A 24949-nucleotide genomic window follows, 5' to 3' on the forward strand; every position below is an offset into this window, starting at 1 on the left:
GACGGAGAGATCACACCTGCCCTGCCATTTTTTTACAGAAGATTCCACAAGGCCCACGTTGTCAGCACAGGAGGGAATTCCGCCAGGCTGCGATTCTGAGCTCAGGAGTTTGGGTTGCAGAGATGCTGCCGGCGGATACCCGGGGCGGATTCAGGCAGGCCTCCAGCATTCTGGGTCCTCCCTCTGTGTGTCAGTCAAAACCCTTAAAGGGAGAACACACGGGGGCTCCTCTCCCCCCTCCCACGTTCAGTGGTCCTTGCTATCACTTGCTGAATGAGAGGCATGGTACAAAAAGTCCCAGAACACACTGAGCTCGGGGCAGAGGATGGACAGCTACATACAGGTCAGCCTGGGTCCGATAGGTGTTGGCTGTTTGCATGGGAGTTTCAGAGTATCTCACACATTTCGATCCTTTGCACAAGTCATGAGTTGACCAAAGGCTAAGTCGGACTTTCCCATGTGCCCATGTTTCTCCCCAAATGCTTATGCATGGGCCTCGAGAACGTACGTATCACGGCTAGAAGAGCCCGCCTTTCCCAATCTCTGGTTTCTCCGGGGTTGTCTGTTCATCCCTCACCAATTTTGTGTGCGCCTGTCTCTCACACACCAGCTTACAGAGACGAAACAACCCTGAAGCCTCCTGTGCTCCCCCCCAGCTCACAAAAGCCTCAGGACAACCAGCCCTCCTTGCACACACCCTGTTTGGGGAAGCCACACCTTTGAGAGCCCTTGTGCCCCACAGCGTCACGGTTTCCAGCGGCTACCTTGGTTTCCAGCACTTCTGAGCTTTGCCGAAGCTCCTGGCGAGAAAGCTCTGAGTTTTCCAACTTCTTCCTGAGGGTTGCAAGTTCCTCCTGACAAATGGGGGAAAAGGGGGGGGGGCGGGAAACAGTGTTGAGGCTTCATCAGCACTCCAGTTGCGTTCTTCTGATGTTCAGCTCAAATTCATTCTGGCTTCACAATGTGCTTCTCTCTCTCTCTCCTGTCAAAGCTTACTTTGTAAGCTCCTTGCATGCGAAGGCTTGTCTCTTTTGATGTCGCAAAGCACCATGGGTGCTGAATGGCAATAAGAAACAAGTAACAGAGGTCGTGGCTCAGGGGTTGAGCCTCGGCAAGCCGGCACCAACACTGCAGACTGCGTGATTTCTAGGAGGGAGGAGACACCCTTGAGGCCCCCATAAACACTCCTGCAGTGCCCAAAAGATCCTCCTCAGAGAGGGCTGTGTGTGCTTTTTTAAAAATACATAACCCAATACAGAGCTCAAGACAAATGAAGCATCAGACCTGCCAGCTTTGGAGCCCTCCCAGGCCTGTGAATTCGGCTCTCAGACTGGATTCAGGCCACACCACCTTCCCCCCCCTCTGTGCAGCTACAGAGTTCTGCTCCCAGCCCACTCCTCACCCCTTCCCTGATGCCAACATACCTCCTTGGCTCGGAGCTGGCCTTCTGCCAGGCTGGCGCTCAGTAGCGGGCGGAGGCGGGCCAGCAGCCGCCACCAGGGCCAGCCCTTCACAGCTTGGAAGACGGCCAGGTTCCTCTGGATGCAGCGGGCAGCCAAGCGCTGGACCTGTAAGGAGGGCGAGAGTCAGCGGCAATGCAGGGGGGCTGGGGAGGGGCACACATGCCAGGCAGGTGTGGAAACTGGGAGTTTGGTCCTGTGACATCCTCGGCCCCAGGGACTGGGTGGCAGGTTGGACCACTCCCAGGCAGAGCTGGCGTTCGACCTGAAGAGGAACAAGAGCTGGCACTCTTGGTCTGGAAGAGGGGACGCAGTATCCCCAGGCCTTGTCCAGCCAAGCCTTTACAGCACCATAAACGCACAGGAAGAGCCTGGCTGCTGGGTCTGGACGAGCTGTGCCCATCTCGCCCTGCCTCCTGCTTCCCACAGCACCTCTGAGAAGCCCACCATCGGGAGAGGAAGGCCACCACCCTCTCTGCCTTCTCAGGGGCCAGCCTATCTGGAGGCTGGTGAGGGAGCACCTTCAATTTCTTGTACTTCTGTCGGGAGAGGAATCCCTTGCAGGCCGCTTGGAGAAGCGTCAGGTTCTGGGACACCAGCTTCTCTCGCTGCTTCTCCAGCCTGGAGAGGACCCCGGCTCTCAGGAAGACCTGCCCGGACAGAGACAGCCACTCAGATCCAGGCAAGGGGGCAGAGGACCCAAAGAGGGCCAGCCCAAGCGGAGCCGCCACCGTAAGGACGGGGGCCTTCTGTACCTGGCTGCGGCCCACAACGATGCTTTTCTTCTCCAGGTCGAGGGCCAGGAAGAGCTCCTCCAGGGCCTGCAGGCAAAAAACACCCAGGCGTTAACTCTCACCACAAAGGCCCGGACCTTCTCAGAGCTCTCGGTAGATCCCAAGAATGACTGGGGGCTGCTTTTGAGTCAGGAGAGGCAACTTGAGCCAGAGTCTAGGCAGTGCTGGGACTCCGCCTTTAAACCACACATCGTTCTACATCAAGACAGACAGACCCTCAGAGCGCGGCCCACTAATGGCAGGCCTCAGAGAGCAGCAAGGCATGGAGACACATCCTGGTCTCTTGGCCAGTTGCCAGGGAAACAGAAGGAAAAGCTGGGGGGGGTGTTGTTTAGCTGCACCCAGGCCTGCCCATCAAACCTGCCCCCCACCTCCAACTGTCCGTCAAGTGTTTCAACAGCTACCAATCCTGGCCTCTAACCCATTTTCCAGTCAGGTCACACTAGTATTCAGGCAGCCTGAGACAGCGCCAAAGAAAAAAGCATCTCTGAGCACATGCAAAGTGCATTTATCTCCCTGCAGGGGTCATTGCAACAAGTTCGTGTATGGCTCCAGTCAAAGAAGGCCCCACCTCACTTCCAAGCAGAGGCCACACGTTTAGCTCCGCCCTATCAAATGAGGCCTTGAGACAAAAGTCACCCAGGGAGATGTGGCGATGACCCCACAAGTGGGTCCGGTTGCCTCGAAGAACCTCCCTGCCGAAATTAGTTTAGCAGCTCGAAAGGGGCACTTTCCTTCTCCCTGGACACACAGATACCACCAGGAGCTCCACAAAAGCAACATTTTCACTGACTTTTAATTTCAAAGCAGAACAGTCAAGAAAGAATAGTTGTCCATCCTTTGAAAGGAGATGCCGAAGCCTGCGGCAGACGAATTGCAACTTCTCCCAACTGCCAGGAACTAGTTGCAGATGAAGCCAGGGCCCAGAGAAGGGCTTTGGAAACTCAGGGTGGCATGAAGCCCACACCTTCCCCCAAAGCCAGGCAGCTGGGAGCAGGAGAGCAGTGGCGTGAATGCAAGAGGCCCAGACACAACATGACGGACCCTTCCTCTGAACAAGGAGGTGCTGCAGGGGCGCTCCTGGCTCTCCCCAGATCACCGAAGGCAGCAACAGCCACAAATGTGCCATAACCAGGGCTGAAACACGTCGGTGCAGGGAAGAACTCGACAGATCAACACAAATCTCAGCAAGGGGGAGGAACAGCTAGAAGCGTCCTTGTTCCCACAGAAGGACGCCTTGTTCATCCCTGACAGGGCAGAGCTTCATTTGTGACGTCTCCTTTGAAGCTACGCGGGGTCTGCGCTGTCTGGAGCCGCATGAGAGCTTGTTGCAGGGACTCCGCAGGGAGAGCAGTGACAGCCAGGATGCCTCCCTGCACGCCCGGAGCAGGCCCTCTCTTGCCTCTGCCCCCACACCGTAGGTGCTCGACCCTCACGTCTCCATTCCCTGTGCTGCCCAGGGATGCACCACTGAACTAGCTGCGCATTCTTCCCCTGCCTGCTTTCTCCTGCTGCTGCTAAGATTTGAATGCTGGGCTTCCACGCTGGTACCGGCAACTATCACTGCTCACTGTGCCAAGATCCCAGACGCTGTGCATCACGTAGGAAAAGAAGAAGGCCGGGATGTGCTCTCCCACTCCTGTCCCTGCTGACCAGAGCAGCAAAACCGACCTTTTGAGACGGCCAACCTTTTCTCATCAAGCCCTGAGGCCTGCAGAGAACTGCCAGCAGGGCCACGCATAATTCAACTGTGGACTGCCTGGCCAGCCACTGAATAGTCATCAGCTTTACTGCGCACAGTACGATTAGTCCACACACATAACGGACCATGGCAAAAGGTGTTGAAGAAAGGGGCAGAGGAAGGCTGGGAGATGAACTGGAGAGCCAGAGACTCCGGCGCCCTGCGGACAGCACATCTTGCGGATCTCGGGAGGCTCCAGCCTTGGTGCGCATTCGCTTGGAACACGCACAGAGGCTCAAGCCCTCTCCGACTTCAACCCCAGGGTGCTTGTGCACCCCTCCAAAGCATTGCTATATCTCGAAAAGCCTGGCAAGACCTTCCCGATTGGGGCTGGGATTCTGTGGCAGCAATGAAGCAACGTGGCTTGGCTTGCCAACATCTGCACGTCTAAGCACACGATAGATACGCATCTCTCTTGCCTTTCCTCCACGGAATTCAGGTGTTACCCTATTTCACACCACAACAACCCTGTGAGGTAAGCTTGGTTGAGAGAAGAGCAACTTGTCCAAGGACACCCAAACCTTTCTGCTCCAAGTCCAGTGCTCCACCCACTACGTCTCACAGGCTCCTGTCTTCCTTCCCAGTACACGATCTGCCTGGAACCACGAGCAGTGGGTGGAACAAAAACCTGGGTGGATGGATGGATGTTATGCCATTGTTCATTTTTACGAGTCATTCCTCAGTTCTGTCCCAAACACACCCACCCATCCCTCCCTGATGAAGCCCTTAGCAAGGGGGTCACCAAGCACCCCTCCTCCTCACCCACCTTTCTTTCATCCGTCATCTCATAGGCCGAAGTGTATTTTTTCATCACCGGTTGAGCCAGGATCTGGAAGCGGCGTCGGAACTGGCTTAGCACCATGCGGTCTGCAAACCCTGTGTGGTGCAAGAGGAGGGTGTAAGTGCAGTCCAACCAGTAGGGCTCAAAGCCATGGGGTGACTCCTGTGTGAATGGCCTGATCCTTCCTTAAAGCTATCCACCTTGGTTACCAGCTCCACCAGCTCCTGTCCACCCCCCAGGTCCACGACTTTCACACCAACCCTCGCTTTCTTCAGTTTCCCAGACTGCTGGATGCTTCCATGACCCACAAAGCGTGCAAATCCCCCCGCCCCTAAGCGTGACGGCAGCGCAGCCTCGCCTACCTATCCTGTAAAGCCGCAGAGCATCCAATATCTGACCCCCAGAAAGCTGGGCCCGCAGGGCTGGGACGTCCCATGGCAGTACTGCCCCTTCTGGTGTTAAAGGGGCAGGCAGAACCTTCTCTCCCGCTCCATCTGCTTCCATCCTCGGGACGAGGCAGTGGACGAAGTGGATCTGGGAGCGCTTCACGAGGTTGGACAGAGCGTCCTGCAACAGCAGAGCAAGGAAAGACAAGAGCGTTGGATTCCTTCTGCTGCTAGCAAATGGACAGACACAGACAAACACTCAGTTTGGGGCCATCAGCTTCTCCACTCACCCCTGGCCAAGCTCAGAGGTGTCCAGCAAGGAAGGGGAGGGGGTGACTTCTCCCCCAAAACCAGCTTTGGTGAACTTGCTGCGGGAGTAGCAGGGTTCATTCAGGATAAAGGCAAAGAGGGCGCCCTCTTTGATCCTCTTTCTGGGGCTGAACGTGGGGTGGAATGAGACTGCGACACGTCAACAGTCAAATGGAAGGACTGAAATGCCTTTAATTAGCCCCATTAACTGGGGGTTTTTCACCCTCCCCCCCTCATGCCCAGAACACTTCTCAGGCCTACAGGCTGCAAAGCCCTACTGTGAGAGAGGGGGTGTTTTCTCCAATGTAGAGGAGTGGGGGGGGGGGGAGAACCTCCTGAAAAACACAGCGCTTGCTGCCACATCTAGGAAGCCAGGAAGGACACTGCTTTGTGCTGCATTTTAGCTATATGCAAATGTAATCAGTTGACTAAAACTCGGGGGATTCATCAACTCCCATTCTCTTCATCAAGGGATAATCCTGCCCCACACTCCCCTCCTTCGCAGGTCCTGAAAAATTCTGGGGGCAGCACTGCAGGGAGGGGGTCAGTGCAGGAGTTTGCGGTGCTCCATGCTCATGACGTGAGCTTCATTTCCAAATGCACAAGCACAGCAGGAACTGAAGGACAGAGCCGCCCCCACAGCAGGCAGGCAGGCAGGGGCTCTCCAGAAGGCCAGTGGGGCAGCCCTCTCCTCCCCCATTCCAGACCACAACCTCCTCTCTCTCTCTCCCCCACCCCACCTTGCACTGCACAGAACCGAGACGTCAGCCCTGCAGGCGAATGGCTTGGCCGCTGCAGGAACATCAATGCCCACGGCCCCTCAGCCACACAGCCAGCCTGGCAGCAGCTGCAAGGCAGACCGTACAACCTGCACTGTGGCCCACCACATCGCTCCTGGAAAGTGACTCTAGAAACCAGGCCACCCTCTGTTCCCTGGTGCCCTTCACACACAGGTGCCCTGCCCTCAGACCGCTCGCAGCAGCTGCTCTGCTTCTCTGGGACTCGTGTGGCACAAGGGCTTCTGGCACACCTCTTAGGAACACGATCCGCCCGCAGAACAGGATGCAACGCGCAGGCAAGCAGCGAGGCTTCCAGAGCTTCTGCTCCCATAGAAAACAACTGTTTGCTGGCCTGCCAATCACCTGCACGACGTGCTGCTTTTTGTTTTGTTTTTTGCACAAAATCCATTAGCGGCACCAGAAGAAAAAGGTTTTTGCAGGCTTAGCTGCATTCACTTTCCCCGCTGGGGTGTCAAAAGGCGGCTCTTACCTAGTTCTGAGTACCACTTGCTGTATTTTGAGTGGGATTATTTTATGTTATGTCGTATTATCCTGGCGCGTTAGATTCAATTAGTGCTGCTTTTACGAAGCCTTCTCAGATTGCGCACTGCCCGGAGCTCCCTTTGAGGGAGAGGAAGTGGCAGGAAGCAAGACAAACAGCGGCCGCTCCTCCAACAGCGCCCCAAACAAACAGAGGCATGGGAAATATTCTTGGAGAGGTCCTCGGAGGAGCCAGCCCCCCTGCCAGCTTCACCCCGCCTAAGAGGACCCAGCGAAAGGGCTAGTGCGGACCCCCTACAGCACCACTGGTACAGCCCCAGGAAGCACAGGCTGCCCCCACAGCCCCTCCACTCACCAGCTGGAGCTTGATCTGGGCACACACAGATTTCTTTCTCACTGCTGCAAAGCTGCTGGTGAAGGTCTTCCTCACGCATCCAATGCGCTGCAAGGCCGGCTGGGAGACGCCCTCCAGGCCAGCCACCGAGCGGCAGATCAGGGGCACTTTGGACCGAGGCAGGAACAGCTTCTTCAGAGCATCTCTGTCAGGAAGGACATGGCAGAGTCAGCCTGAAGGCTCTGTCGCCCCACAAGAGGAAGGAAGGAAAAGGTTCTGGGGACTCTGCACTGCAAACTCAAACTGGCTCGAGATCAGTTAAAGGCCAAAACCAAAGTCTGAAGCGAGCTCGGGCATGGGGCACCGCTTCTCTTCCCTAAATTGCAGGTGCAAGGTGGGGGGGGGGGGAATCTGCATTGAGACCATGTCATGGCTTCCCTCCACAAGAATGCTGGGAGTTATAGTTTGGGGAAGGTGCAAAGAGTTCTCTCGTACAGACTTTGATGTCGTCGTCCCCCATAATGCAACGCAAGAAACCTCTCTGCCTTTGCTGATACCCTGCAGCCAGGGTTTGGCTCCTCTCCAGAGGATTCAGCAAACGTGATGCAGGCAGGACGACTGGCTTCCTCTCCAAGCAGGCCCCCAACTGGGACCAACTTCTGTTCAGGTGCTGATTGACACTGAACCTGCCTGCCAGGCAACCAAACAGCTCCTGCCCAAGCCCCTGACGTCTTTGAAAAGCTACAAGCCCCTTTTCCTTGTTACGACCCCCGGTCTGCTCCCAAACCACCATAAAAGTGCCCCGTTCCGCTTCATCGTGCTTCTGCTTCCCAGATTAATGAAAAAACATGGGGGCAGGGGAGTTATAGGAGGAGCTGGGGCTGCAGACGGCTCTGCCTGGCCGCCTCCGGGAAGAGAACCACTTTCCTCGCCATTAACTAGCTTTGCTGCCCCAGGGAAGACACTTCTGCAAGTTCCAATTCCAATTAAAACTCTTTGCTCATTAAGGAAGGGATACAATCCCCAGGACGCACAGCAGTGGGCCGGCCGGCCACTGACACAATGCGTTATGGCCACTGGCCAGAGGGAACGAAGCCAGCTGCTGGGTGGGGTAAGCACGTCCAGGAGAACGCCGCAAAAGCCCAGTGCTGCTGCCCCACACTCTGTCTCCAGGGGCCTCAGGAGCCTGCTGTGCTCCAGTCCACAAGTTCAGGCCGACTGGTCATCATGGAGCTGTAGGCAAAGGAAGCCAGGCAGCTGAGCCGGCAGCAGCCTAAGGCCCTTCAGTCCAGCATCCTACTGATGGCCAGGGACCTCTCTCCACAGGGCTCCCCAGGAATAGCTGTTCACAGGTAGACTGCCTGGGCACATAGGGGCTCCAACCATCTATCACAGCCAGGACCTTTCGCAGACACCCCCCATCTCCCTCTGGATGGGTCTGATCCCTTCTCAAAGCCATCAAAAGAGAGACACCTGGAGAGCTGGTGCCATGTGGCGGCTGAGAGCCTGGACTGCAAATCGGGACTCGCCTAGGAGAGTCTCTTGCCCCTGCCATGAACGCAGGAGGTGGGGCCTTAAGCAAACCCTCTCAGCCTCAGCTGCAAAACTACAGGATAACATCAAGAAGGACACTTCGGCTTCCCACCTATAAAAGGGGGGGGGCACAAAGGCAGCCTACCCCACAGGTTGGTTGTGCAGTTCAACACAATGTGAAGGGTTTTGCAAACCTAGTAAAACATACAGCCTTGGAGTCAGAGACGGAGGGAGTGGCCAGCGGACTTGGGCTTGCGCCGTTCCCCTGAGCCCGCAGGGAGCAATTCTACGACAACGGGCTGGTCGGTTTTGAGGTTGCAGCGAAAGCCCACAAGTGCTGCCCCCTGCATCACACGCCCCACGGCTGCCTCCGGTAGAACTTACACTTTCGACTGCTGCAGGACCTGGATGGCGTTTTGCACAGAGAGGTTCCACTTGGCCTTATTCACCCAGCCAGTGGCGTCGTAGCGGACGGGGTCCTGGCCCAGCTGGTGGGCAATCTCAAACTGCAGCCCCTGCTCACACTTGCGGAGGGGTCTCAGACCTGCAACAGGGAGCTGCGTCAGCAAGGGAGGGGGAGCAGACAAGGACGGACAAAGCCACCCCCACATGGCTCTCCAAGGAGCCTGGAAGCCGGAAGGACGTAGGTACAGTTTGCAAGAAGGGGCCACTGCTGTCCCACGTCAGTCGAAACACTGAAAAAATCCTCCTCAGCTTCTGCTTAAGCACCCAAACTGGACAGAGGGCCACTGTGTCCTGCGGCCCCCAAAACTTTCCCAGAACCTGTCAGTTCCGTTGCCTACAACCCGCACACACTTGAGTCTTGTGATTCTCCAAACATCCCCTTCCCATCCCCACCAGGACACACAGCAAGACACAGAATCCTGAACCCAGAATCCTTCCAAGCACCAAAAGCAAGTGAAAAAAGTTCCCTTCCACCAAGAGCTGGCAACCCCATCCCCCCATCATTTTACCTTTGTCGCTGCCCAACCCTTCCTTCACAAAGGAAGAGCACAGGCGGTTGAGTGCGTTGCTGTCATCGGAGCCCTGGATCAGGGCCTCCTCATCCAGAATCCAAAGCAGACCTTTTGGATCATCTCCCTGGGCCCCAGGAGAGACATGAGCCTGGGGGGTGGGGGTGGAAAAACAACCCACCGTCAGAAGCGGAGACAGGGGCAGCAGGAGACTGGGGGACACTTCAAGCAACGGGCACACACCAAGGACTTTTGCCCTCACACCTCAGGGGAACCCCAAATTCCACCATCAGAGTGTATTACTGTGGGCAGCGCCTGTGTTTTCACTGGTCATGCAGCGACACAATACTCAGCCCTGCCCACAATCTGATAAAACATTTCACTTCAAGTGACCAGTCCTGGGGGTCCCCTTCCCAATTAGCAAACTGTCTAATTTCTAATGACATTTTTCTAAGGCTTTCAAACGTTTGGCCCAGTTCTGGAGGGTTCAGAGATGAAACAGGGTGTAAAACTTTACAAGGGACCATTAGGGGTGTTTCAGGAAACTTCTTGCCGCACTAATCGGCTGATGACCTATTCTGAGGAAAAATAGTAGCTGCCACACACAAAAAAAATAATGGTTCCTATCGGCGAAAGCCACCATTTTTCATATGTTTTCAGGACATTTTGAAAAAAATGTATGTTTTCAGGACATTCTGGGATATATAAAATGGCAGCTGGCAACCACCAGTCAACTGGAGCCCTGAGGAACTCCAGGGGGAGTTTTCCAGTGGGGCTGAATTTTGCCCCCTGGAAAATGGCCAAACAGCCCTCCTCCCATGTAGGTGTTGAGCTCATGAAGAGCCTCACAGCACCTGTCCCTCCAGGCCTCAGGCTACTGCTTTGTTCCTGCCGCAAATACACCGAAGCATTTTGCCCCAGCAAACAATTTTCCTGCCAACAAATGCAGCGATGCTCCTCGTGGGAAAAACAAGACCCCCCCAGCCAAGTGGCTTTTGTGGCACATGGCCCTGCTTGATGCGAGTGGCTGGGGCTGCAACTAAATGGCATTCTGTGCCCCCTGCCCCCCCATGTTGTATTTCTCAATTACCTGGGATGAGTTTTGATCTACAACGGCCACCGTAGTCGCTGGGGAGAGCTCTGGCAGATCAAAAGGCACCTCGATATTTTCCTGGAGGAGATTAATTGGAAAGTTTTAATTTAGAGTTGAGTGAGAGAACAAAAGAACCTGTTTCATTTCTTTTTAAAAAGAACGCCAAAGAGAGCCCTCCTGCGCCTTTTCTTCTCCTCTCCTGCTTCCCGGCACTCTGAAGCGACTGATCAAAGGATCTCTCCGGCGTCTTTGAAGTGACGGCTCCTCCAGAGCCGGAGCTGTCTTCCCCCATCACTCCTGTCACGATAGCGTCACTCACGGAGACAAGCGCCGTGGCAGGTGAATGTCAAGCAGGCCTCACAGCCATGGAGAATTCCTGGGGAGGCTGTGCAGGGAGGCCAGCTCCCAATCCACAAGAAGTTCTTCAAAGTGTGCCCCGGATCCTGCACTAGGCGGAAGGCTCAGCCCTGCACCGGACTCCACCCTGCGCTACCCAAGCCCCACTCCAAAGTGGCAGCATCTCTAGGGAAGGCTGGGAAGGATTTTTCTGAAGCCCTGGAGAGGCCTGGTCTGGCACAGTAGGCACAGAAGAACCTCATAAGAAACAAATTCCTGGGTTGGGTTGAGGGGTGTGAAAATCCCTGCTCACCTTCCTGCTGTTCTTCAGTCAAACACGCATTAAAAGCAAAAACACAGAGATGAAAGGTGCTCCATCTCCCCAAAAGGCACCTGAAATTATTTGCCCAAGAACTTGCAAAATCACTGCCAATGTTGTTAAAAATCTGCAAGACGTGTGCCAACAGGCTACGGTGGAATAAAATAGTTCTTACCTAACTTTTCAGCTCCTGCTGGAGCAGGTATTCTCAAAGGATCAAGATATACCCAGAGGCTCTGCAAGCCTTCCAGTACAACTGCCCATGTTTCCAAATCCCTGCTAATTGGGTAAGAACCCCTGCTAATTGGGTAAGAGGCACTTTTTCAAGTGGGTGCTCCTTTTTTTAGCAGGGGGAGAGTAACTGGCCCACCTCACCCCAGCACTGTCTGTTCTAGTGACTGTCTGCTGGTATTCATTTGCATCTTTTTAAATTGTGAGCCCTTTTGGGACAGGGAGCCATTTAGTTATTTGATTTTTCTCTGTAAACCGCTTTGTGAACTTCTAGTTGAAAAGCGGTATATAAATACTGTTAATAATAATAATAATAATAATAATAATAATAATAATAATAATAATAATAATAAATCCAGCTGGAACACCAGTGAAGCAAAACCCAGAGGATAAGATGATGTGTTGGGGCAGCGCCGGAGTGGGACTCACCTGCTGGTACCTCTCTAGCGTAGACACAAAGGTTCTCCCGTAGAACAGCCCCTGCAGCCGCTCCTGGGTGTAGTTGTGGCAGAGCTCCTCAAAGGTGGCTGCCCGCTCCTGCCTCTGGTGCCGGGGGTTGTGGAAGCCGGGAGTGTCCACCACTGTGATGGAGGCAATGGAGAGATGACTCGAAGAGAAAGCCCTGTGGGGAAAGAGGGAGAGAGAGCCGTGGGGTGGGAAGGACCAGAAGACACCCACAGGCCTGCTGCCCCTTTGCCCAGGATCTCTGGGTGTGCACAGAAGGAACAAGGCTTTGGGGCACAGAGTGCTGCCTGCTGCCAGCTGGCTGTTGTCCTTCCAGTTTCCAGGCAGAATCTCTCGGCCCTTCCTTGCAGCTGCGACCTCCTCCATGCCAAGCAGGGGTTCTGGCACTGAGCTCTAAAGCCCCTCACCTTCAGCAGCAAATCGCAAGGTCCACACAAGCACTTAAAAAATGATTTCCTCGCAAGGAATCCAGTCTTTACAGAGATGTCACTGGGGTTTGCATCACCCAGAGCTCATTGTGTCGTCCCCATGATGGACCTCTTCCCATACCAAACCATACAGAATAAATTAAAGTATCATACACAAAGGGGGGGAGGGTTGCGTGGAGAGGAGGAGGAGGGGTTATTGCCCCCCACCTCCAAATCAAGCTGAACTAGATGGCGTTCTGCCTGGAGGCTGTGGTGCGTGGTGGGCGAATCAATGGCTTTAGAAGACCTGCCAGAATGAGCCACAAGGATGACTTCCTCAGGAGCAGAGGAGAGGGCAGGCCGGCCAACACTTTGCAGGGCTGTTCTCCTGGCCGCCAGGAGAACTCTCCCCCCCCGCCGCCTCTAGTCTCTAGACTAGAGCATCTAGTCTTCATTACAAACCCCCTCTGGTGGGGGGGAGTTGAGGCCAATTGCTCGTGACCTTCGCAGCTGCCTCTTTCTGTGGAAGCCACAGTGCCAGGTCTTGCAAGAGGCTTGTTTTTCCCCTTCCCCTCGCCGGCTTATTAATCTCCACATGCCAGTAACCTTCGCGTCAATCCTGCAAAGTCACATCCATTATTAATCAGCAAGCCGAAGCCTCCCTTCGCTCTCTTCCCCCCTTTCAAACCCCCCCCCCCACACACACACAGCAATGTGGCTGGCAAGAGGAGTCTGTTTCGGAAAAGAGCGCCAGACCAACTGGTCATCGAAGCGGCTGGAGAGGCGTGTGAATACTAATTGAGAGGGACTGCCAGAAGAAGCCACTTCCATCCCCACAAACTCCAGCTTGCACTGACAAGAGGGATGATATGCCAAGAATTCTGAAGCCTTCAGAAAGACTCTTGAACCACATGCTGCAGCTTGAAGGGGGAAGGAGCGAGCACAAGGCCTGCACACGGCACAATTCTGGGCTACTGGGGTGTGCACAGATGGTTCCTGGTTCCTGCAAGCTGAGGGCATGTAGGAGCCCCTGAGTGCTCAAGTGGAAGGATGCCAACCGGCCCCACAACCAGGCTGTGCTCTGCAACGCCTGTGCCTGCACAATCTCCAGGCGCGACTGCTCGCGTATGCCCTTTTCAAACCCTGGACATTGCTCCAGAAGCACCGGCGAGCCCAGCAGCGGCAGCCAAGCTCTCGGTTGCGTGTCAGAATGGAAGTGTGGGGCTTTGGACATAGTCGTTGTAACACTTCCGCTGCTGCTGCTGCTGCTGCTGCTGCTGCAAGGTTTTCTGGGCACAAGGAGTTTTTTGCCTTGACTGTTAAGACCCAAAGAGCTCTGGTGCAAAATACCTGCAGGCAGTGGTGTTGCTAGGTGCAGGGATTGATGGCTCCAAGAGCCAATGAGGTGTTGACATTACACAGCAGGGAACCAACCAGGTGTTAGGAGTCAGCTCTCATTTCCAGGTCTCAGTTGTGTGAGTGTCATCAAGCCGGCCCCTGGTTTTTTGTTGGTTCCTGGTTTGCTGGGTGACCTGGACTGTTCTATATTTGAATGAATGAATGAATGAATGAATGAATGGTGACACCAACCCTAGTAAAGCCATTGCATTTAGGCGGTGCATATGACAGTAATTTATTCTGCATGGTCTGGTACAGGAGGAGGTTCATCATGGGAGTGACGTAACGAGTTCTTGCCCTGACTGACACAAGCCAAAGCTATGTTTCTGTCTGCAGGACCCCTTCTCAGCCACATAGTTCATCCGAATGCAGGCCCTGCTTCATCCAAAACCGAAACAGGAAGACCTGCCTTGGCCAGCAGCCCGTTCATTTGCATGACAGACACCCCCTTCTCCCTTTTTTCTCATTTACATTGCTAGTGCCTCCCCCAGACTTACACACACTCAAGCACGCAGCAAGAGAACGAGAACCTCAAAGGTGAACCAAAGAATGGTTCCAAAGAATGGAGCCAAAGAATAGCACATGAAAATCTCCTTTGAAACCCCCACCTCTGTCTTGCAGCCCCCTCAGTCTCTTCGCCATCCATCAAGAGTGGCAGCCTTGCCCATCTCACCTGTGCCACATCTCTGGATAGCAAAGATACTTTGAGAGAAGCTGAATTTGTTTGGGGGCCCAGCAAGCTGCTTTCCTGCTTCCCCCGCAGGTGCTTCTCACAGATAACAGCCCCTTTCTGTCCTCCAGCTCATGACAAATGCTTTTTAAAACATTACTGTGGGTGTAAGAGTAAAGGACAACCAAGACAGACAAGGGGGACTGTCCTTCCTGTAGGTTGCTCCACCCATCCCTGACTGCAGCTTCATAAGCTGATCAAGGGAAAGACAACACACGCGAGGGGCAGAGCATGAGTGTGCTGGAAGTGCCAAGGGCAACCTCCCACCCCCAATACCTGTTGATCAGCGAGACCACGGCTGCAAACAATTCCTCGTAAAGTCCGGCCGCCATGCCCTCCACACACTCGGTGCCTGTCAACTTGGGACCTGGAGGAGAAAGAGATTGACTGCTTGGGCTGCCTCTTCTCTCTGCCTGCAGAGGCATCAGCCTGGGTGTCTCCCCCAGCTCTGTCAGCGAGTTACATTTAGGGGCTAAGCCAAGACAAGGGGGCGATGCAGGTTTGTGGACCACAGTCCCCTCCGCAAACTGCATCTCTTCCCTCCACGAGAAATCAACCCAAAACATGCTACGTCAGAATTAAAACTCCACAAGAGCAAAAACCAGGAGGATACAAGAGCCACGACCTTCTGCCGAAGACAGACAATGGCCCTCCCTGCTGTCTGTCACCAGTGCCTGGCATTCAGGGGTAGAATGCCTCTGGATACGGAGATTCCATTTAGCCGCCAACATACCTCCCTTCTGGCTCCATGAGCACAAGTTCATGGGTCTCACCACATCTAGCAGCAGGGAATTCCAGAGTCATCACGTGCAGTGTGAAGGCGGTTCTTTGGCCTGTCTGAACCCACTACCCGTCCATTGCTTTGGGTGGCTCCGAGTTCCAAGAGGGGAGAAAATGTTCTTCTCCCCACAGCCCCCCCCCCAGGCTGCACACAGCTTTAGGAACCTCTCTCAGGTCCCCCTTCCTTTCCCTACTGAACCCATTTCTTAGTTCTGCCTGCCCACAGTGCTAAAGCTGCTCTCGGATGAAGAACACAAGAGGCTGCTCCCATTCTCCAGGGGACAGTGGCTGTCGCTGCTTCCTGATGCCTCCTCCTGTCTAGGAGGGGAGGAGGGGACTGCCTGGAAGTCCCTGGGAGATGCAGGGAACACAGGAATCGGTGCCTCTTCAAGCGTTTTACAAGCTCACAATCTCTACCCTCTAACCTGCGCCAGTTGCTAGGAAACCCACCGCGGTAGCTGGCACCTGTCCTTCCCGGGCACTGGTTGCGACTCAGTGCTCAAAAACCAGGAGCAGGGGTGGGGTGGGGGGCAGGGGAAAATGAGAGAAACTCTGCTAAGGTCAGGGCCGGAAGCAGCTCGCCAGCCCCAGATCAGGAAGGCAGCTCGGGTCTCGGCTACCTTCCCTGCTTCTGCAGACCCTTCTGCGTTTCCAAATACCTGAGATTTACAATTCAAATGGCAGTTTGCAGAGCCAGCTGGGCTCTCTGCCTTCCAGGCTGCTTTCTGGATATGATTGAAAAGGAAAAGGGTTGATGAAAGGGGAGAAAGAACAAACCAGCCTCCCTCTTTTGTGTTGAGGCAGAAAACAGAAAAAGTGATTACAAGAACGCCTCTGATTGCCGGCAAAGAAAAAGGAACATGATTTCAAGTCCAGGTTGCCTGGGAGAAGGTGGCTCTGCCTGCGGCAAGCGGGGCAGCAAACGCACGCTTGGGTTGCCAGGGAGGGCTACCAAGCCCCACCCTCTTGCCATGGCCTTCCATGCAAACACCGACACACATCATCTCTCCACAGGGTGCCACACACAGAGGCAGCGCAAGGAAGGGGCACCAGGGCCACAAAGGGAAACAGAACCCTCCGAAGGGGGGGCCTGCGACTGTGTGGCACTACGAGTGCTGGCTGGGGTCTCCAAGACCCCCAGGTATGGATCTCAGGAAGCACTGCTGGACGGACACCTCTCTGCCCGAGAGTCTGCAGAGCGACGGCTGCCGCAGGCGAGACTGGACAAGGCCTGTGTTTCCAGGGCAGGGTGGCTTCATCCGGAGCAGCGTGGCTGGCAGTTGCAGGCAGAAGGGTCCCAGTTTGAGACCCAGCTTCTTGGGCCACCAGGTTGTAGGGAAAAAGGCAGATGCCCTCAGCTCCAATGGGAAGTGCCTTGAGAGTCAGGCAGCGGCAGGTGGACAACATAAGAACATAAGAACATAAGAACAGCCCCACTGGATCAGGCCATAGGCCCATCTAGTCCAGCTTCCTGTATCTCACAGCGGCCCACCAAATGCCCCAGGGAGCACACCAGATAACAAGAGACCTGCAAGGCATTCTGGGAATTGTAGTTAAGAACATAAGAACAGCCCCACTGGATCAGGCCATAGGCCCATCTAGTCCAGCTTCCTGTATCTCACAGCGGCCCACCAAATGCCCCAGGGAGCACACCTGATAACAAGAGACCTGCAAGGCCTCCTGGGAATTGTAGTTAAGAACATAAGAACAGCCCCACTGGATCAGGCCATAGGCCCATCTAGTCCAGCTTCCTGTATCTCACAGCGGCCCATCAAATGCCCCAGGGAGCACACCAGATAACAAGAGACCTGCAAGGCCTCCTGGGAATTGTAGTTAAGAACATAAGAACAGCCCCACTGGATCAGGCCATAGGCCCATCTAGTCCAGCTTCCTGTATCTCACAGCGGCCCACCAAATGCCCCAGGGAGCACAACAGATAACAAGAAACCTCATCCTGGTGCCCTCCCCTGCATCTGGCATTCTGACATAACCCATTTCTAAAATCAGGAGGTTGCGCATGCACATCATGGCTTGTACCCCATAATGGATTTTTCCTCCAGAAACTTGTCCAATCCCTTTTTAAAGGCGTCTAGGCTAGACGCCAGCACCACATCCTGTGGCAAGGAGTTCCACAGACCGACCACGCGCTGAGTAAAGAAATATTTTCTTTTGTCTGTCCTAACCCGCCCAACACTCAATTTTAGTGGATGTCCCCTGGTTCTGGTATTATGTGAGAGTGTAAAGAGCATCCCTCTATCCACTCTGTCCATCCCCTGCATAATTTTGTATGTCTCAATCATGTCCCCCCTCAAGCGGGACCCCTCAAGCGGGACAACATGCCACCTGGCGGCGGCGGCAGCATTCGCAGGGGCAGCCTCACGCTTTGGCAGGCACCTCCATGTCTACCACACCACTGGGGGACAGCCTGGACTGCATGCAGCCTTTAGGGCCTGCGGGCCCCAGCCAGGAACTCCAGCAAGCTCCCAGGGACCACCTGTGGCTCAGGTATCAGGTAATCACAGGGTCGGTGCTGCTCAGGGATGTCTGGGGCATCGGCTCCTGTGGCCAGCAGGCAGTCAAGCAGCTCTGGGCGGGTCAGATCCGGTGGCAGAAAGACTGCGCTCTGACCGCCTGCCCCAGTCAAGAGAGCAAGACTTGCTGTCCAAGGCGCTTTCGGCACCAGCGAAAGGTTTGCTGCAGCCCCAACAAACCGATCTGAAGCCGGGAGCACATGTACACACACACACACACACACACACACCCCAAGGCTGGATTCCCCCAGGGTCCTTCTGACACAGCAGCCTACTGGGCTTTGCGGACCTACCACCAAGGAGGCCCAACAACCCACCTGTGCGTGCCACGCATGAAAGGAAGGAGTGGGGCAGCAGGACGTGTGCAGAGACCGCAGGGCCTGCACCTGCTTATCCAACCCAGGCAGGCTGCATGCAGGGGGGGCGGGGAGGACGACCTCCCAAGACCGGCTCTGTTTCCACGCTGCCTCCATATACAAGGCGAGGGGCGCAACGTGCAATTACCGTCCACTCGGTCCTCCTCCCGGCTGGGCTGTCCTCCCACTCCAGAAGTGACCTCCTCGATGATCCGCCGGAGGTGATGTTTGAAAACCGCCGTCGTGAGCTCCTCAAAGTCACAGCCCAGGATTTCCGCGGCCCGGTTGGCCCACTCGAACCTCATGAACTGCTTCCTGCCGACTGCGCAGACAAAGGAAAACATTTCTTTACCTTGTGCGTGATTAGTCTGCGGAACTCCTTGCCACAGGATGCAGTGATGGAGTCTGGCCTAGATGTCTTTTAAAAGGGGATTGGCAGACTGAGGAAGGGAAAGTCCAGCACGGGAGGGACACAAACGGCTCTGCCGGGAACTGAAAGGACATGTGGGTCTGTACCATGAAAGATTCTTTGGTGGAAGTTTGCCCCTGAGTTCCACAGGGCACCAAGGCTCTTTCGTTGCCATTTCCAGTTGGGGGGGGCACAGTTCAGTGACTGAGCCCTTGCTTGGCATGCAGACGGGTCCTGGGCTCAGCCCTCAGTTTATCCTGGGTGGGGAAGGAAAAGACCCTGCAGACTGGAATAATGGAGAACCAGGAGGGAGCAGCGCCCTCCAATAGACAAAAGCCCCACATTGCACTTTCATGGGGCATTGGGGGGGGGGGTGTTGTCCTGGTTCTCTTTCCCAAAGGAGTGGCCAGAGGCTGAGAGACAGAAGCCTCACCAGAGGGAAAGAAAAACAGCTCTAAGCCCACCGCGTCTGTCAATTCTTTTAAAAGGGGGGGGAACCAGCCAAAAACGGATCACCGTTCAGGATAGACGTGGCGGAGCTAATTAGCTGCAGCTTGATGGGAGCCATTCGTAAGCCAGGCACAGCGCAGAACGAGACTGATTGTAGCAATTAGATTTCATTTCACCTCCGAGCAGCACCTTCGATTTTGCGCCGCACAAGCCATATATTTCTACGTGCTGAAATACGGAGCGCTGGCTGGCTGGCTGGCGGGCTTCTCAGAGGATGTTAGGGCAGAAAGAAGCCCCCAGGCTCCCGCTTCCACCCCTCTTGGCTTCAGAGCAGCAGCAACCCTGAAAAGAAGCCGATGGATACAGCCGACCACCACAACCGGGCGCCAGGCGCACTCGAGGGTCACGGTCGATCCCCACAAACCCTTACTCCAGCTTCTTGTTTTTAAAACAGGATCTGCAGGGAGTCCCGCTGCAAGATAAGCCGGTTTAATGTATCCGTGAAACAACTGGCCGCGGGACCCACAACCTGGCAAGAAACCAGCCCCACTTGGAGGGGGGCAGCAGGCTCAGGAAGCGGGGAAGCCATGTTTCTCCTGGAACACAGCTCATGGGCAAGGAGGGAAGGAGCAGGCTGCAGCCCAAAGTTGTCTACACCCGAGACTTCAAACCGGCGTCACACTAATTCCGTCTCCTGAAGGAGCCCCGGGAGGGCACTCAGGAACCTCTAGCAAGGAATTCTTCAGGCCACCTGCTAAACCACAAGTCCCAGGATCCCTTGCAAGGAACCCACCAATGGACAGGCGGAGATACTGGACACACAGTCACACCCCTGCACATGCCTGATCTTGTCTGATCTCGGAAGCTAAGCAGAGTCAGGCCTGGTTAGTACTTGGATGGGAGACCGCTTGGGAATACCAGGTGCTGTAGGCTTAGACCATAGTCTTTTGAGACTGAAGGTTGCCAACCAGTCACACCCAACTCCACTCAGCTGTCAGCACAAGGTGGGAAAAGTCAATTGGGGGGGGTCACCGCAGACTGGATTCCAGGCGACATTCTCCAGCCTGCAAGACTTCAGGACTCCAATGTGACTACTGGGACGCCTCCATCCTTCACAAACAGAACTCTGGTTCCCAGAGCGTCTTCACAACAGCTGTCGAGGCAGCTCCAGGAGCAAGAGCAACCAGGCATCCGATAATTAGCACCGAGGTAATTGCAGCAGATCCGAGGATGCCAATCAGTCGTTTTACTACATCTCCCTGACTATGTTTTAATTAGCAAATTAAGCCTGGCTAAACCTTCCTTGGCCTGCTTCTGGACGAGCCTAGCAATGCCTGTCTGTTTCCAAAGTCACTTCTCAAGCTCTGCAGGTTTAGCCCAACCCCACCGGACACACCAGACGGTGGCTTAAGGCCAAGTCATGCTCCAAATGTGCTCTGCAGCATCACAGCAGTGATCCAGTGGGGCTGTTCTTATGTTCTTATGTACAGCGGCACTGGGGAGGCACGTCTCCTCGCATCCGTTACAAGCCTTCCTCAAAAGCCTTCCTGACCGCTGGCCCCCTACTGGACAGCTTTGGGGAAAGGTTCGTAGGTGGAGCCCATTTCCAGCTGTCTTCTCAGCGAGCTCAGGAGGGCTGAACTACAGGACTTCAGTCTCCCTGGCCAGAGCCTGGGCCTCTCGACCAACCCAATCAATGCCCAGAACCTCACGGCTCCCCAAGCCTGCACCTCAGTGGGTCAGGAGGAACGCAGTGGCGGACAAGGCTCCAGAGCGGACGGAAGGCCTCCTAGCCCCACTCTTCACTCGTCAGGCCTCACTCTGCTCCCGGCCCTTGCTGGGGCAAGCGACTGGCTGGGGACTCTGCAGGGTTCTGGAGCCCTGACCAGCCTCGGCCACCCTCCTCAGCACCCACTTGGAAGGCGGAGCCTGACACGATCCCCCTCGCAGACCCAGTGCCAGGTCCGTGGTGACAAATGAAAAGTGCCTCTCTGCAGCACTTGGAGTACGCTTGCAGGGTCAGAAAAGGGCTTCTGGCCAGCAGCACACGCTGGAAGCCAAGAGATGCAGCTTGGCCGAGGGAGTCCAGGGACCGATGGGCTTGGCAGCTCCAAACGCTTGTTGGATGAGCAAAACATCCAGGCTCCGTGGGGAGAAAAAGGATGACAGCCATTAGCAAGTCCAGCAGCTGGATGCTTGGAGGAGGCTTTTCCCTGACCTCTCGGCATTGCCAGGAGGAAGAGTCGCGGCTGCCCTTCAGCTACAAGCCTGCAGGCAGAGGCCGTGCCTCTTGCCAGATGAACAGCATGCCTGGGCACCCCGAAGGAACTCTTAACAAATGGCCAGCAATGCAGACGATCACCTTGCAACAAGACGCAGGGCCCAGGGCCCCACCCTGACAGGAACACGTGCGGCAGACCTGCTTTTCCTCACCCAGGCGATGAATTCAAACAAAAACCTGACGGCCGAAGAGATCCAGCTGCCAGGCTTTCAGGGACACACTTGTGGCACCTCAAATCCTCAAGCCCAGTCCTGCCCGAAGCCCCTCACCCAGCTGGAGGCTCTGCGCCAGCTACTGGTTTACTGGCCCTGCCACAGCCTGCCTGCTGCTCCTCCAAAGGACAAGGCTGGGGTGTTCTGAGTTGAAATACACAAGAAACCGACGTTCTGTCCTCAACTGGGCATCAGTGGGGGGGAGGGGGAGAACAGCCGGATGCCCCAATGCCCACATGCATCTGCTTCCATGCATAGCCACTGGCAGGCACCCATTCCACACTATCTCACTCATTTGCTGATTCCCACCCCACTGAAGGGGACCACCAAAGCGGGTCACATCAGCGAAGGAATCCAAATCTATTTCAGACACAGAAAACCGCAGAGATCACAAAGAACGGAAGATGAGGGTCTCTGTGGCCAGTTCAAAAACGGGGCGCAAAGGAGAAAGCGGAGCGCCCTGGAGAGAAAGCCCTGCAGTTAAGGCACTGCTGTCAAGAGGGCCTGATCCTGCATCCCCTCCAGAGGGCTGCCATGCATGGAACAGAGCCCCAGATGACAACCAGAGTGAGTATGCAGGTTCGCGGGGGTACCCAAGCCACGGCAAGCTTGACAGGCAGTAATCCAGCACCCTGAACTGCAAGCCAGTGACGTCTGAAAAGCGCAGGCTCAGTGGCCCCCAACCAAGGAACACCCTGGCTCCCAAATGCTGTACCGGTTAACATTTCCGAACCTTCTTCAAGGGCAGCCCTGCACGGAGCATGATACAGTAGTCCAAACGTGATAGAACTAAACATGGATTACTGCATCCAGAGTGCTTCTCGAGAACTTGGGGGTGGAGGGAGCTAGGAAGAACGACATCCCCTGTATCGACTCATGATAAACGTTTAACAAGACCTCTCTCCTTGGCAAAAAGAGGGAATGAGATTTATGGGAACCAGAACAGAGGGAGCTCGGCTGGTGGATGGGCGCAGTTGGAGTGCCCGTCTGTGAAGACACCTTGCCTGGTGGGTGACGCGGGTGGTTCTCATGACACCCCAATCTGCAACACGCCCCAGTACAGCTTGCTCTGCATCTCAGCCACCCACGCAGAGAGCGTCAGATGGTTCCAGACCTTGGCAGGACTGGGGAGGATGACGTGAGCCAATTCTTTCTGAAGATGTCACCAGGAATACCGCCCCCCCCTGCCCCCCACGTGCATGTCTTATTTTATCTTTCCTCAAAAACAGAGAGAGAAAATCAGGCCTTTTCTGCATCCACAGCAGACACACTACACTCATTTCTTGTCCGTTTGTGGAGTGCGACAGTGACAAGTGGAGGGTCGGTTTTTGGCCCAGAGCGCAGCCTGGGAGTGGGAAGCTGGAGGCTGTTTTCCTCCATCCGTTACGAAAAAGGTCAGTCCGCCTCCGAAGCTGGGGAAAGAGGAGAGCTGGGGATGTTCTCTCCAGCAGCTCGAGAGGGAAAGCTGACACGGCTTCTGCCTGGCGCAGAAACAGGGTGACTAAAGCCTTCTCGACTCTGCCAGGCCCCCCAATTCCAGCCGATTGGCTGGTACCCCAATTACCGCACTCACGTCAATGGCGATCCCCACCTCTAGGGAACGTACAAGGTGTCGTTCCACTGCTGGTCATTTTAGCAGAAACCAACTGCGAGGCCCTCTTTGCGCGAATGCCTCTGTGCACACGCAGAGTTACGCATTTCCCTCGCCACCAGGTAACTAGCGTCAGCATACAGAGATGTGCATTGATGAGGACTTGTCAGCCCTTGAGGTACTCAGAAACAGGGCAGACGGCCCCACTGACAGCCTGTGGGAGCACTGAGGGGCTGCGGGAGGGAGGAGAAGTTCCTACTTCTCAGTGGCCAAAGCCAACTTCTGGGCTAAGGACTCAAGAACCGAAGGCACATCGTTGGTCTGTCCTAATGAGAGAGCAAACCCAGGCACAGATCCTGCAAACAGAACCCTTGCAGAAGCCCTACCAGCAATCAGAGGACCAAAGAGAGGAGGTAAAGACACAGTGCCAGGGGAGGGGGGGGTCCGTTTTGAGAAAGCCACTGGAACCGATCACTGTATAACCAACCAAAGACCAAAACATAAGAGACTTATAGCTCCAGAGAGGAAAGAAGAGACTTCCAAAAGAACCCCTGGCATCGATTCACATGCCCGCTCCCAACGTTCAGCTATAACCTCTTCCAGGCAGGGATTTGTCTCTCTTGCCCCTCTGGTTCTCTCCAGTGCCACAAACCATTTGCGGAGCTGCAGATTAAATGACACCCAAGGAGGTTCACAACAGGAAACGCACAATTTTCCAGAAGCGACAGTGAGGAAGGGGAGAGGCCTCCACCTGCAGGAGAGCAGCCCCCATCACACTGCCTGCTTGGATCCATTTTTAAATCTGCAGCTCCGCCGACTCCCAACCCCCTTCCTCGCCAGATGGCAGCAGAATCGATACAGGAGCTGAAGGCGGGAGAGGCACGTGCCGATTTCTGAGCCTGTGCCCCGTGGGGTGTGCCCCGCCTGGACTCGCTCTCCTCCGGCTACGCGTCCTCAAACCACCACACGGAGACTGCTCCAACACCTGTCAGAAAGGGAGGCTCAGAGGGTGCAGAATGCGGGAGAAAAGAAGTCCAGCGGTTGGAGACCCAGAAAGCAGCTCTGGCTCACACACAGACACGAAGGGGCACCAGGCACCTGGACAACCTCCAGCACAAGGCATGGACAGGAGTGCCACTGAGCATGTACAGAATCCCTCCACAGTTATGGAGGCTTTGTTCCAGTGATGCCTTGTTACCCTTGACTCTCCTTTCTCTCCGCGGACTGCAGAAACGTTGACAGTAAGCTTCATGGGGCAAGGCCCTAAGATTATATAAGAACAGCCCAGTGGAATCAGGTCCAGCAACCTGCTCCCAACAGCTGCTGGTCAAAGGCCTCTGGGAAACGGAGGTCACAGAGTCCCAGGCCTGCTACACTCTCTGGATCTGCGCTGTGAGAAGCACAAGCCTCTTTCCATTGGTGAAACCCTGGAGGGTCCTGCCCTTTTGAGAAACCAGAGGAGCTCCTGCAAGGAAGAAGGGGCAGGGGCTTGGGGAAGGGGTCCCTGCAACTTTCTGACATTCACGCCAACATTTCTTCTGTATCTGGAGTCAGGACAGAAACGTGCGAGGGGGGGAATGAACGTGAGCGCCTGGCAGTCAATGAACCTTCTCCAAAAGGAGAAAGCTCCCCTTGTTGCTTCTGTCGTTAATAATGGATTAATGGGAGAAATTACCACAGCGCATGCAGCAACACGCCACGGGGGGGCTGATCAATGGCCCCCCCCAGCCGATTCCCCCACACTCACAACCTCAGCCCTTGGAAGCCA

General features: G+C 55.2%; 1 protein-coding gene and 1 pseudogene across 1 annotated transcript in view; one reads left to right on the forward strand and one right to left on the reverse strand.

The window, feature by feature from the left end:
* The window catches only part of MYO18B (myosin XVIIIB), an 86298-nt gene that overhangs the window by 41505 nt on the left and 19844 nt on the right, over positions 1-24949 (reverse strand). The window contains 13 exon segments of the mRNA XM_066609985.1: positions 765-854; positions 1425-1568; positions 1982-2110; positions 2216-2281; positions 4762-4871; positions 5139-5343; positions 7107-7290; positions 9003-9162; positions 9593-9743; positions 10683-10763; positions 12001-12193; positions 14848-14938; positions 18387-18560. Coding sequence (XP_066466082.1) covers positions 765-854; positions 1425-1568; positions 1982-2110; positions 2216-2281; positions 4762-4871; positions 5139-5343; positions 7107-7290; positions 9003-9162; positions 9593-9743; positions 10683-10763; positions 12001-12193; positions 14848-14938; positions 18387-18560 — 1778 coding nt within the window.
* On the forward strand, positions 19914-20030 carry LOC136634769 (5S ribosomal RNA; annotated as a pseudogene).

The sequence above is a fragment of the Tiliqua scincoides genome, chromosome 14, assembly GCF_035046505.1.
Source record: "Tiliqua scincoides isolate rTilSci1 chromosome 14, rTilSci1.hap2, whole genome shotgun sequence".
Lineage (NCBI taxonomy): Eukaryota > Metazoa > Chordata > Lepidosauria > Squamata > Scincidae > Tiliqua > Tiliqua scincoides.